Source organism: Styela clava, chromosome 11 (assembly GCF_964204865.1).
Source record: "Styela clava chromosome 11, kaStyClav1.hap1.2, whole genome shotgun sequence".
Lineage (NCBI taxonomy): Eukaryota > Metazoa > Chordata > Ascidiacea > Stolidobranchia > Styelidae > Styela > Styela clava.
The window spans coordinates 13,618,424-13,631,800 of record NC_135260.1 but is presented as its reverse complement, the minus strand read 5'-3'; the positions used below and the strand labels follow the sequence as shown (position 1 = coordinate 13,631,800).

General features: G+C 32.3%; 2 protein-coding genes across 2 annotated transcripts in view; both read left to right on the top strand.

The window, feature by feature from the left end:
• The window catches only part of LOC120346915 (protein transport protein Sec24A-like), a 99,575-nt gene that overhangs the window by 27,616 nt on the left and 58,582 nt on the right, over window positions 1-13,377 (top strand). The gene's annotated exons all lie outside the window — the stretch shown is intronic.
• LOC144429907 (alpha-(1,6)-fucosyltransferase-like) overlaps window positions 1-13,377 on the top strand; it is a 67,229-nt gene that overhangs the window by 46,092 nt on the left and 7,760 nt on the right. Inside the window, exons 2-6 of the mRNA XM_078118142.1 lie at window positions 8,911-8,994; window positions 9,402-9,548; window positions 10,106-10,190; window positions 11,748-11,875; window positions 12,176-12,284. Coding sequence (XP_077974268.1) covers window positions 9,424-9,548; window positions 10,106-10,190; window positions 11,748-11,875; window positions 12,176-12,284 — 447 coding nt within the window. The 5' untranslated portion in view covers window positions 8,911-8,994; window positions 9,402-9,423. The remainder of the gene's footprint in view (window positions 1-8,910; window positions 8,995-9,401; window positions 9,549-10,105; window positions 10,191-11,747; window positions 11,876-12,175; window positions 12,285-13,377) is intronic.

The window sequence follows — 13,377 nt, the reverse complement described above, 5'->3', positions numbered from 1 at the left end:
CCTTCTCAAATTTCACAAAATCAAGTGCTTCAACACGACTTTGATGAAGGTAATATTGCAAAACCAAAAAAAACAAATATTGCTAATATATTTTCCTCATCTTTGTTTGAACTTCTAAGAGGCGTGTACTGGTATCGTACGTTTGAATATTTTACAAGTAACCTCAGTTGTCAGTTTGTCGTTGAAATAGAATATATTTATTAGAAAGGTATATATAATTTCTATGTCAGAAATATTTCAAAAGTACAGAAGTAACTGTTATTTAATAATGTTTGTTAATTTTACACATGGTTAGTATATGATTATCCTACGGCCCATGCTTTTTTTCCCTGTGGCGGCTTTAGTGTAGTCGAAGGGATCGCTTTATGACACGCGACGTCATCTCAGTCAAAACTGAGAGACACTGGAGTATAACTACTGTGACTTTTCTCCAGAAGCACTTAATTGTTTTTAGTTTGGACATTTCTTTTTTACGTAAGAGCTTAACCGGTACATAACTATAAAATAACATTAAATATCAAAATACTTTCAATTACGAAAACGGGGTATATAAGAAATTTGCTAGAGTTGCTACAAATTGGCTGGATCTGGAGAAAAATCTATTCAATCTTAAATTTCATGCAACTTATGACTACAAACTAAGTCTTTTAACTGAATCAGAAGGAAGTTTGTAAATTTATATCAAGTTTTAATAAAATTTAAATTTTTTTCAATATCTTATAATTCTGGTAAATAAAAATTCCGTTTGTGATTGAGATATTAATAACATTGTAACAAATCGACATGGACTGTAGTTGGAAATTTAGAAAACAAATCTTTATTTTGATACCTTTTAATCGCTAAAAAGTTATTTGAAATGGGTTTCTTTTAATTTTTTGTACAAGATCTTCTACCTAGAATACAAGGATACATCAAACACATCTCCGGAACGAGGAAAACAGCAAATAATAGCACCAGAATATTTGTCAGAAGTCTCTTTTTCGTCACAAGTTGCGTTATGCTGAGAGTCATTCAAGAAATAAATGTGTGTTATACTATGAACATACTGTATTTATTTATGCTGCCCACTGGATCCCGTGCTTCGAAAACCGCAGACCGGCATTAACAAGTTTATTTCTCATCTACTTTACCAGCGAAAACGACATTCGGTGCCTGGTCATATTTTAAAACGTATCATTCTTCTGAACAAACTCGTATTGCAGCACAGAAATTTATTGGCACAGTCACAGCTATAGCTACCTTGGCTCGTTCGTTGATGATTTAACAGAACTGATTCGTCAAAACGGTTTTAGCGCCAATTCATTCATTGTTATATATATCTGGAAAAACATACCATGCATTAGATTAAATCGATGTGGGTTATTTAGCCAGGGTCCAGAATTGTTCAATCTTGGTGCCCATGCAGGTATGAAATCGATAAAGAGTAAAACAATACAACACAACTAGTTTTAGAATTATTCGTAGATGATAGTTTTCAGTTTGATTTGGCTCGTTCGACTGTACACGTCTCAAGATTCTATATACAGTAATGGTTCAGCTTGCCGATAATGAACTGCATAAAACGAAAATTCGCGTATTTTAAAATTCAGTAACAATCAGGAGGGTAAATCATTGAACTACAACAATTAACATACAATTATGAAAACACGAAACATGTCAAACATGGATAGAGCATTTATGGGAACAATTGTGGATATAAAATTGTTTGATAGTTGAAATTTATGGCAATATCAGGCGGCATATAATTAGCATAAAAGCATATATTGGAAAATCAGTGATCGTCAGTATTGCTCGGATATCAGTATTCACCACGTACGACTTTGCTTTTCGTAAATTCTCGCTAAAACAGAAAAAAATTTTTAAATTTATTGTGATAACAGAACTTGCAGGCTTGTTGGACCTTTCTCTTACTCTAATATTGCGATATGATTAGCAATAAAATTAATCTAGTTCTGTTCATTATTTAGTTATGCCGTTTCGTTTACGTATTATTGTGAGGATGTAGTATTTCCATACGTTGCAGTATCTGACCATTCAGAGAGGAAATTAAGGAGTGAGATTGATGTTCGGATATAGCGACAATACCAACAATTGAAAGAAAAGAGAGTTCAATTGTATAAACTACGATCGAAGCCATCTGTAGATAGTCTTCCAATTTTCCATAGCCCTCCGTAAATCTCCTTCGCAACATTCCCAACGCAAAGTTGAAACCGAAATTCACAATATTGGAAAATGTGATCGATGGTGAAAAGACGACTGTTGTTTCTCCCAATTATCACACATTTATTATTATATCTTTGCTTTAGAATTTAGATATTCCGGTCTTGAATCAAATAAATTTATGTTTCAATTGGAGGAGTAGAATACCTAAATTTATTGGCAGTATTACATTTGATATTGACAAAAAAAAAATATTATACATATAAATGTTTATAGTATCTTACTTAAAAGTGGTATTTCATATAATAAGATGCAACGATCCATACTCTCAATACAGGACGAATCTTACAATTGATACATATAACAGTGAATAGTATGAGCTTGGATATGATATTTTGCAATGAAGCGTGGCAAAGTATATAGAACCTAAAATAGGGTATTTCATACAATAGAATGCAACGATCCATACTCTCAATACAGGACGATTCTTACAAATGATACATATAACAGTGAATAGAATGAGCTTGGATATGATATTTTGCAATGAAGCGTGGCAAAGTATATAGAACCTAAAAAACGAAATATTTTCAAATTCGTGAAAATAATAGGTCCAGTAAGTAATGAGAAAAGCGATTTGTTCATAACAACAAGAAAAAGAATTCCAACAACAACATAATACCCAAACGATCTGTATGTTCATTTCGTGTCCAATAACTTCGTTATTTTTAACCATAGTGAGTCCCAGCGCAGTATAGATTTGCTGTTCTCTGAATAGAACTTATTCTTCATTGTGCAAATGACTATCGACACGCATAAACTGGGTACATAACAAGGGCTTTTGTCATTGAAATAGGATTAATAATTCGAGGCCCGGCTTTCAATTGAGAAGTGCTGTTTGTTAAAGGCTTGTAAAATAAAAATAAAATTTAATTTCAAAATTGCCTCTCTCTGATATCAGTGTTTTATCGGTTTCAACTCAACTGATTGCTATCTTAATGTATTATAATATATAGGTTTAATGTATTTGGAGTGTTTTAGTTAGGCTCTATGAACATGGATATCACGTGGGTTGTTTAGGTACCTGGATTGAGTGTTTGGGCATATATACCTTCTCAAATTTCACAAAATCAAGTGCTTCAACACGACTTTGATGAAGGTAATATTGCAAAACTAAAAAAACAAGTATTGCTAATATATTTTCCTCATCTTTATTTGAATTTCTAAGAGGCGTGTACTGGTATCGTACATTTGAATATTTTTCAAGTAACCTCAGTTGTCAGTTTGTCGTTGAAATAGAATATATTTATTAGAAAGGTATATATAATTTCTATGTCAGAAATATTTCAAAAGTACAGAAGTAACTGTTATTTAAAAATTTTTGTTAATTTTACACATGGTTAGTATATGATTATCCTACGGCCCATGCTTTTTTTTCCCTGTGGCGGCTTTAGTGTAGTCGAAGGGATCGCTTAATGACACGCGACGTCATCTCAGTCAAAACTGAGAGCCACTGGAGTATAACTACTGTGACTTTTCTCCAGAAGCACTTAATTGTTTTTAGTTTGGACATTTCTTTTTTACGTAAGAGCTTAACCGGTACATAACTATAAAATAACATTAAATATCAAAATACTTTCAATTACGAAAACGGGGTATATAAGAAATTTGCTAGAGTTGCTACAAATTGGCTGGATCTGGAGAAAAATCTATTTAATCTTAAATTTCATGCAACTTATGACTACAAACTAAGTCTTTTAACTGAATCAGAAGGAAGTTTGTAAATTTATATCAAGTTTTAATAAAATTTAAATTTTTTCCAATATCTCATAATCCTGGTAAATAAAAATTCCGTTTGTGATTGAGATATTAATAACATTGTAACAAATCGACATGGACTGTAGTTGGAAATTTAGAAAACAAATCTTTATTTTGATACCTTTTAATCGCTAAAAAAATATTTGAAATGGGTTTCTATTAATTTTTTGTACAAGATCTTCTACTTAGAATACAAGGATACATCAAACACATCTCCGGAACAAGGAAAACAACAAATAATAGCACCAGAATATTTGTCAGAAGTCTCTTTTTCGTCACAAGTTGCATTATGCTGAGAGTCATTCAAGAAATACATGTGTGTTATACTATGAACATACTGTATTTATTTATGCTGCCCACTGGATCCAGTGCTTCGAAAACCGCAGACCGGCATTAACAAGTTTATTTCTCAAGTTTATCTACTTTACCAGCGAAAACGACATTCGGTGCCTGGTCATATTTTAAAACGTATCATTCTTCTGAACAAACTCGTATTGCAGCACCGAAATTTATCGGCACAGTCACAGCTATAGCTAGCTACCTTGGCTCGTTCGTTGATGTTTTAACAGAACTGATTCGTCAAAACGGTTTTAGCGCCGATTCATTCATTGTTATATATATCTGAAAAAAAATACCATGCATTACATTAAATCGATGTGGGTTATTTAGCCAGGGTCCAGAATTGTTCAATCTTGGTGCCCATGCAAGTATGAAATCGATAAAGAGTAAAACAATACAACACAACTAGTTTTAGAATTATTCGTTGATGATAGTTTTCAGTTTGATTTGGCTCGTTCGACTGTACACGTCTCAAGATTCTATATACAGTCACGGTTCAGCTTGCCGATAATGAACTGCATAAAACGAAAATTCGCGGATTTTGAAATGCAGTAACAATCAGGAGGGTAAATCATTGAACTACAACAATTAACATACAATTATGAAAACACGAAACATGTCAAACATGGATAGAGCATTCATGGGAACAATTGTGGATATAAAATTGTTTGACAGTTGAAATTTATGGCAATATCAGGCGGCATATAATTAGTATATAAGCATATATTGGAAAATCAGTGATTGTCAGTATTGCTCGAATATCGGTATTCACTACGTACGACTTTGCTTTTCGCAAATTCTCGCTAGAACAGAAAAAAAAAATTTAAATTTATTGTGATAACAGAACTTTGCAGGCTTGTTGGACCTTTCTCTTACTCTAATATTGCGATATGATTAGCAAAAAAATTAATCTAGTTCTGTTCATTATTTAGATATGCCGTTTCGTTTACGTATTATTGTGAGGATGTAGTATTTCCATACGTTGCAGTATCTGACCATTCAGAGAGGAAATTAAGGAGTGAGATTGATGTTCGGATATAGCGACAATCCAACAATTGAAAGAAAAGAGAGTTCAATTGTATAAACTACGATCGAAGCCATCTGTAGATAGTCTTCCAATTTTCCATAGCCCTCCGTAAATCTCCTTCGCAACATTCCCAACGCAAAGTTGAAACCGAAATTCACAATATTGAAAATGTGATCGATGGTGAAAAGACGACTGTTGTTTCTCCCAATTATCACACATTTATTATTATATCTTTGCTTTAGAATTTAGATATTCCGGTCTTGAATCAAATAAATTTATGTTTCAATTGGATGAGTAGAATACCTAATTTTATTGGCAGCATTACATTTGATATTGACGAAAAAAAATATTATACATATAAATGTTTATAGTATCTTACTTAAAAGTGGTATTTCATATAATAAGATGCAACGATCCATACTCTCAATACAGGACGACTCTTACAATTGATACATATAACAGTGAATAGTATGAGCTTGGATATGATATTTTGCAATGAAGCGTGGCAAAGTATATAGAACCTAAAATAGGGTATTTCATACAATAGAATGCAACGTTCCATACTCTCAATACAGGACGATTCTTACAAATGATACATATAACAGTGAATAGAATGAGCTTGGATATGTTTATTTCGCAATGAAGCGTGGCAAAGTATATAGAACCTAAAAAACGAAATATTTTCAAATTCGTAAAAATAATAGGTCCAGTAAGTAATGAGAAAAGCGATTTGTTCATAACAACGAGAAAAAGAATTCCAACAACAACATAATAACCAAACGATCTGTATGTTCATTTCGTGTCCAATAACTTCGTTATTTTTAACCATAGTGAGTCCAAGCGCAGTATAGATTTGCTGTTCTCTGAATAGAACTTATTCTTCATTGTGCAAATGACTATCGACACGCATAAACTGGGTACATAACAAGGGCTTTTGTCATTGAAATAGGAATAATAATTCGAGGCCCGGCTTTCAATTGAGAAGTGCTGTTTGTTAAAGGCTTGTAAAATAAAATTAAAATTTAATTTCAAAATTGCCTCTCTCTGATATCAGTGTTTTATCGGTTTCAACTCAACTGATTGCTATCTTAATGTATTTTAATATATATGTTTAATTTATGTAAATAATTAAGTTAGTTTAGTTAAGCTCAATGAACATGGATATCACGTGGGATGTTTATGTACCTGGATTGAGTGTTTAGGCATATATACCTTCTCAAATTTCACAAAATCAAGTGCTTCAGCACGACTTTGACAAGTTTGATGAAGGTAATATCGCAAAACTAAAAAATTAAGTATTGCTAATATAATCTCCTCATCTTTATTTGAATTTCTAAGTGGCGTGTGCTGATATCGTACATTTGAATATTTTACAAGTAACCTCAGTTGTCAGTTTGTCGTTGAAATAGAATATATTTATTAGAAAGGTACATATAACTTATATGTCAGAAATATTTCAAAAAAGTAAAGGCCAGAAGTAACTGTTATTTGAAATGTTTGTTGATTTTAAACATGGTTAGTATATGATTATCCTACGGCCCATGCTTTTTTTTCCTGTTGCAGCTGTAGTGTAGTCGAATCGCTTCATGACACGGAACGTCATCTCAGCCAAAACTGAGAGCCGCTGGAGTAGAACTACTGTGACGTTACTCAGTATAGATAGAAATAGCAATAACTTTGAGATATGAACTTGCCTCAATGAGCACATTGTGCCCATGCTGGCCAGCACTGTGTATTTTCTCAGTATAGTACATTGTACACATCGAGGCAAGTCTATATATCAATGTTATTTCTATTTCCTATATATATATATATACCCTAGCTTTTAGAATCATCTTATTTAATTTATTTTTGCAATATTATAGTATTCATACTCATCCTAGAGCTGATGTTAGTTTTCAATGTTAAAATGATAGGTTATGGTATGTTTATTTATGCATTTGATAATGTTAACAAGTTGAAACCAAATAAATTGATGTTACGTTAAATGAGATTGTTCCAAAAATATGCATTTGGTCTCAATACGGTTTTTGATATTTATAAAGTAACGTCCAGGTTCAATTTGTTTGAAAAGTCTCCGAGCTGGGTAACGTGTCGGTCTTCATCTCTTGGATAAAGAGAAATATTGTAAATGAATACTGAAAGTTTAAATTATGAGAAATGCTCGTCTAATTTGATCGATGGTTGGATTTCCAAAGCAGACATATTTGGTTCAAAATTACCGAATGACATTGGATATCGAAAACGTGGTAGCTTATGTTGTTTTTTACTTTATGGTTTAAATAAAGTGTTCATTCTTCCGATATTTCTTGTTTTTGAGTATTTGGTAGATATACCATATCTGCGAATATTGTTTTACTAATTCACTTTGTAGGTATTACCTATTTTTTTGTTGAAAGTCATGTACCAAAAAATCATCTTAATTTGTTTTTAGAAGGGAAAACTTGGAAGGAAATGTTGAGTTTGAGGTGTATGTAAGAATTTCAGTCACGAGCAGTATAGATACAATTTGATGCATTATCCATTTGGGTATTCCGACTGAAAGCCTATACCTATGTGAGAAATCTGGGTGTTATATAAAGCACAAGGTCACTCGCAAAGAATGTAATTGTTGACATTGTTGAATAAAATATGAAATAGAGAGCTCAATAAAACTAAAAACAGGAGATTACCAAATTGACAAGAATTAAAACTGTTACACTAAAATCAATTCATATTTTTCCATATATAAACTTTGAATTTGTGGGTCTCATTTGCGCACTACAGTATTATTATTGAAGGATTGACTAACGTTAAATTCGTTTTGATATCTTTAACAGGAATTTAGAACAATTATAAGATCTAAATAAAGTTAATTGATTGAAATGGTCTCCACCTTCACCTCCAGGGGAAAAGCAGTTTTCTTTGTTGTTTTTTCTACGCTATTGATAACAGTATATGTTACAAAATTCTCGGGAAACAGGTAAATTCGTGACAAATATTTTACTGATAAGGATAATTTTACTAACAGCGACAGAAAGTCGTTATAGCTAATTCCATACTTTTCAAATATTGTATTGGGATTGTCTAATTCCGAGGAAAACATTTTAGTAATATTCGCATCAAAACATTTTTCATGCTTACCAATAAGGCCTAGACCAGGTGTGTACAACCATTTTCCTATAGCCGGTCGCATGAATAACAATTATAAATTTGAATGGCGGATTGTTTTAATCTACAGCTGGGGGCAAGTCAAGGGGGTTGTAAATTACATGCCATGTACTTTTGCTCTGTTAATTATGTTATAAGATCTGATTTGTCTTCGTAATTTTGTTCGCAGATTTATTCTTGTACGCCGCAGGCTGTGTCCCCTGGCCTAGACCACTACCTGGCGACATTCGCATATCTTATAGTCCATCTTTTATACTTCCTCATATGTTAGGACTATTTGTCTTTACCATCATTATTGATGGAGTGAAATATCAAATGCTTATTTTATAAAGCGAGAAATAAAACACAATGACACTGTACAAGTTTTGCAACTTCCAAAGATATTAATATTTCTGAAATATGAAACATTTCATTTTAAGAGTGAACTACACGGACAAGCTGCGGGATATTGTACCTTCTTTAAAATCTCTAACGCTGACGAATGAGCGGTCTAATAGCGAAAGGTACGTTTTCAATAAATATCCGTCGTGTACGATTTCATTCTCCCCATGTTCATCACGTCACATTGAGCAAAAGATTTGGAATCAAATACCATCATCATGTATTATCATCATTTGTTGGTAATGATTTGTTACAAATTGTCAAGCATTGTACATTGTTGTCGAGCATTTCGTCTGATTTTATATAGATCATAATTTTGAAAGTGTTCAAACTGGCTTAAAATATCGGCACATAGTTTTAAAAAAACGTTTCAAATTTAGAAACAACTATTTATACTTTTACTATTAATAGTTTGATAATTCCATGATTTTTCTAATGCCTTGATCAGAATGACTAGTTTAATTTCGGCCCTTCCATTACGCGGTGCATGTTTAGAAAATCTTTTTTTTTCCCGAAAATGCAAATCAAGAATCAAAATTCTAAATTGGAAGATGAATACTGTACAAATCATGCGAAAAAATTTCAAAGAGTACTGGAAATCAATTTCTTTTATCATATTAAAAAACGTGACAGAAGAAAGAAAAAAATATGCATCGGCACTTCAGGACGGTTTCAAGTAAGATTTTGCATCAAACTATGTTCGTCCTCACTTTATATGATAATCTATTACGATAATACAGTCACCCGATTCAACTTGATTCAATTCACATGCTGAACAACATTCAATAAAGCACTTGTTTATTCAGATCATGCGATGATCTGACATGTTTTTTCGCATATTTCATACGTAAGTTTCACACATTTTGGGTCTGCTAACGCACGCTGCAATTGTTCCTGCGTTTGAAATTATTTCACCTCTCTTTATCAACAGGATCACATCATTAAGTTGATGCTGGTCAAAACTACTAGTCTAAAATGCGATGAGTTCAGAAAATCCCGAAACACGCTTTTTAACCACACTAAAGTTGATGATAATAAATGAAGCACAACCGGTGTTAGCAAAACGAAGTAATTTGCCTCATCGTTTTGCTAACACCGGTTGTGCTTCATTTGTTATCAACATGAGTTTACCTGGTGGCAATCATGCACGCACTAAAGTTAAGTGTGCAAATAAACTAAGTTAAAGAACAAATAAAACTCTTTTTTCATTTTGTTAGTCCATATTTTTAACAGTGTTTTGGACAATCGATATGAAGAAATTGGAAACTTTTTTGACGATAAAATTGAAATGAAGAGCGACGACTACTTCGATGGAACTGTGAGTCTCTTAATTTTACTTAGATATGCAGTATGTATATAGCTAAACTCTACATAATTGTTTGTTGAGCAGAGTGATCAAGAATTGAATTTTGTTACAAATTTTTTTCAAATTATACTAAAAATACAAAGGATTCTTGAAAATTAGTAATTCTACACTTTTCTATCGACTTGATATTGAATTACTGAAAACATAATCGCGGTACTATTAATTATTCAAATTGAAAAGAATGAGTGGCAATCAATCACTGGCACGATGATTTTAATTGATCAATTTCCATTACACATTAAATTTATTCACTTGAAATTGCTATTGTTTGTCCAGACATCACGTTGTAAGATCTTGAAGAAATTTGTTCAATATTCCAAATTCTTTATCTTGTCTCAGTCTTGCCAAAGCGTGGTTTCATTGGTTCAACATGTTGGTAGCATTGATTTTACAAGAATACACTGAGATTAACGATGTTTTACTATATAATACGCGTGTTGAGCAATAAAACGCACTTATACAACACACCTATAAATATGTTAACTATTTGTAACTTGTACTTGACTATTCGATCCCAAGTTTACACACAATCCCACCGCCGCCTTCTGCAAATAGATTTTGAGCATCAATAATTTAAAAAATCGTAAATGGGTAAATGTGATAGATAGAAAACTCAATTGTTTGAACGAAATAGCAAGTTTTGGTGAAATTTTCTCAGAATAGGTAAAATTCACAATGATTAGAGTCTATAACTGGTCCAGCCAACTAACTCGAGCGTGAGGTCTCCGCGGTGACAAGTAGGCTACAATAGATCACCTTAACTATTTATTGACATTTGCACAATATTCAGTACATACCTTGTTTTTTCCAAAATAGGACCTAGCCTGAATTTTAAAAATGATTTTAATATAAGCCTTCCCCTTAATTAAAATAAGACCTAGTCAAAAGCGCGAAATATTGTTTGACCTAGTCGATAGCAAGAAATCTCTCTTACACGTTTTAAATGCTTAATCTAAAACGTGTGAGAGAGGAAACGTGTTATTCATAAGTAAATGAATATCGGTTTTCATATTTTGTATATTCGAAAATCTCGTAATTCTCTTCTTTAAATTTTTGTTTTTGATAAATGAAAATAAAATACATCACCTGAAAATAAGACCCACCAAATATTACCAATTACAGCTGAAATTAATGACAGCAGCTGACTAAAAATATGACCGGTTTGACAGAAATTTCAAAATGGATTCTAGCTCCCGAGACTAGGTTAAATAACAATTTGACAACCACTCAGAATCAAAAAGAACAAATTTGGAACATAATTGCAAAATATTTGCTGTTTTGACTCACTGGCTCTCGGTTTGAGAACTTTCTAATTCAAATACATAGAACTTCAACCACGACTCCCAGCTCTGCAATAAACAAAATTACAAACTCCGACTTAGCGTCTTCGTGTAATTTGTCTATGATTTAATTAGCATATATATTACTTTTACAGTATCTTGTCCGGCTATTTTCCTTGCGACTTAGAGAATATTGTTTCACTGATTTCATTAAATCTTTTTTTTTCAGTTCACGGAATTCTACATTCTTTCAAACCTTCTTTCTGATCTGAAATATTACTGGTTGCATATATCATCGGTAATTAAAAGATTAGGTCTTCCAAGCGACATCCACAAATTTGTGAACAATGGATATATGTGAGTTACTTATTATTGTGTAATTGCTCAAGTCATAGCACCTTAATGGCATTCAAGCATTGAACAAAATTTTATTTTGTTAAATCAACACGAGGGAAACAGAAAACGAGACTATTGATTTAAATTAGTTAATCTGTTATAAATTTCAGCTTGCCCTGTTGAGATTAGATAAAATATTCATCCAGAATTGAGTGAATAAGTGCTTGGTCGTGTTGATAAAATGAAAATGACTCGTATTCTAAGGTAGATTAAAAATCAAAATTTGAAAACGATTTTTATAAAAATTATTTTTTTATCAAGAAAATCAAAGAAAGAACTTAAAAATGTAATTGAAGAATCTGAAACGATCGCCCGTAAAAATATGGATAACTTACAGATGTACGTCCAAGAAAAAATAGCCAAACTGCAGGTAATTGAATAGTTCACAATGAGAATTCCTTTTCGTAAAATAATTGAATTATCGATAGTTATTTTCATAAATACTTCAGACAAGATAACCTAAATTTCTGCCATCATCGCATATAAGTGCCGATATTCTAACAGATCACAAAGTGAGTACAAATTGACCAAATAGTCTCCACAAAAAAGATATATATAGTTTAAAGATATATAGTTTAAAAACATATTTTTCTAAACAAGAATTTAACAAAACGATTCATACGTTTGATTCGTTGCAAAAATTTGTGATGTTGTTCGTGTCATGGATAAATGCAAAACTGGATCAGCATCCCTTCTAGTTAACATATTTCTTACCTAAATCGGTTTAGTGTCGCAAAAAGAAGACATTGTAAGTTGGCAGAGATTAGACTAGACTTGGCTCAGTTCTGTCAAAATTCCTCAATTAACAACTTAATTCATTCAGTTTATTTTAATTCAGTAATTTCATAGTTGGATGAAAATTGAAAAAGTCAATTTGAAAGTTTAACAGATATATAATTTATTGGAAGTCATTCATTCATTTTTCCATCATTAATGAAAATACGTCGTAAATTGCATATACAGGGTAAAATAGAATAAAACATTCCAGGGTGAGGAAAGACGCGAAAAACCAATACTGGTTATTGAGCAGCGAGCGGCACTTCGAATACTCACCAAACAACACCAGAAACTTGAATAGTATAGTATTTACTCTAATGGGAGAACTCAAATGTTACATCTAAATAAATCAAGAACAAATCACTGAGTTAAACCTGGAGACATCAAACTTTTCACAAACTTTTCAATTACTCTTTACTCGTCCCTCGCCCCCGGGCTCCGCGGGAGAAACCTAGGTGCTCCGCGTGCTATTCTATTACTTTTCAAAATACTGACTTTGCTAATTTTGAAATTGTTCAAAGAAGCAATAACAGCTTTAATAAAATTTGACAACAGTATAGCCTCGAAATATGGCAAAGAAGCGGAATTCAGAAATGACATTATAGGACACGAAGTGGACATAACGATCGTTTCAATATTATGTTGGTCTTGTTGTTGTTGTTGTTGTTGTTGTTGTTGTTGTTGTT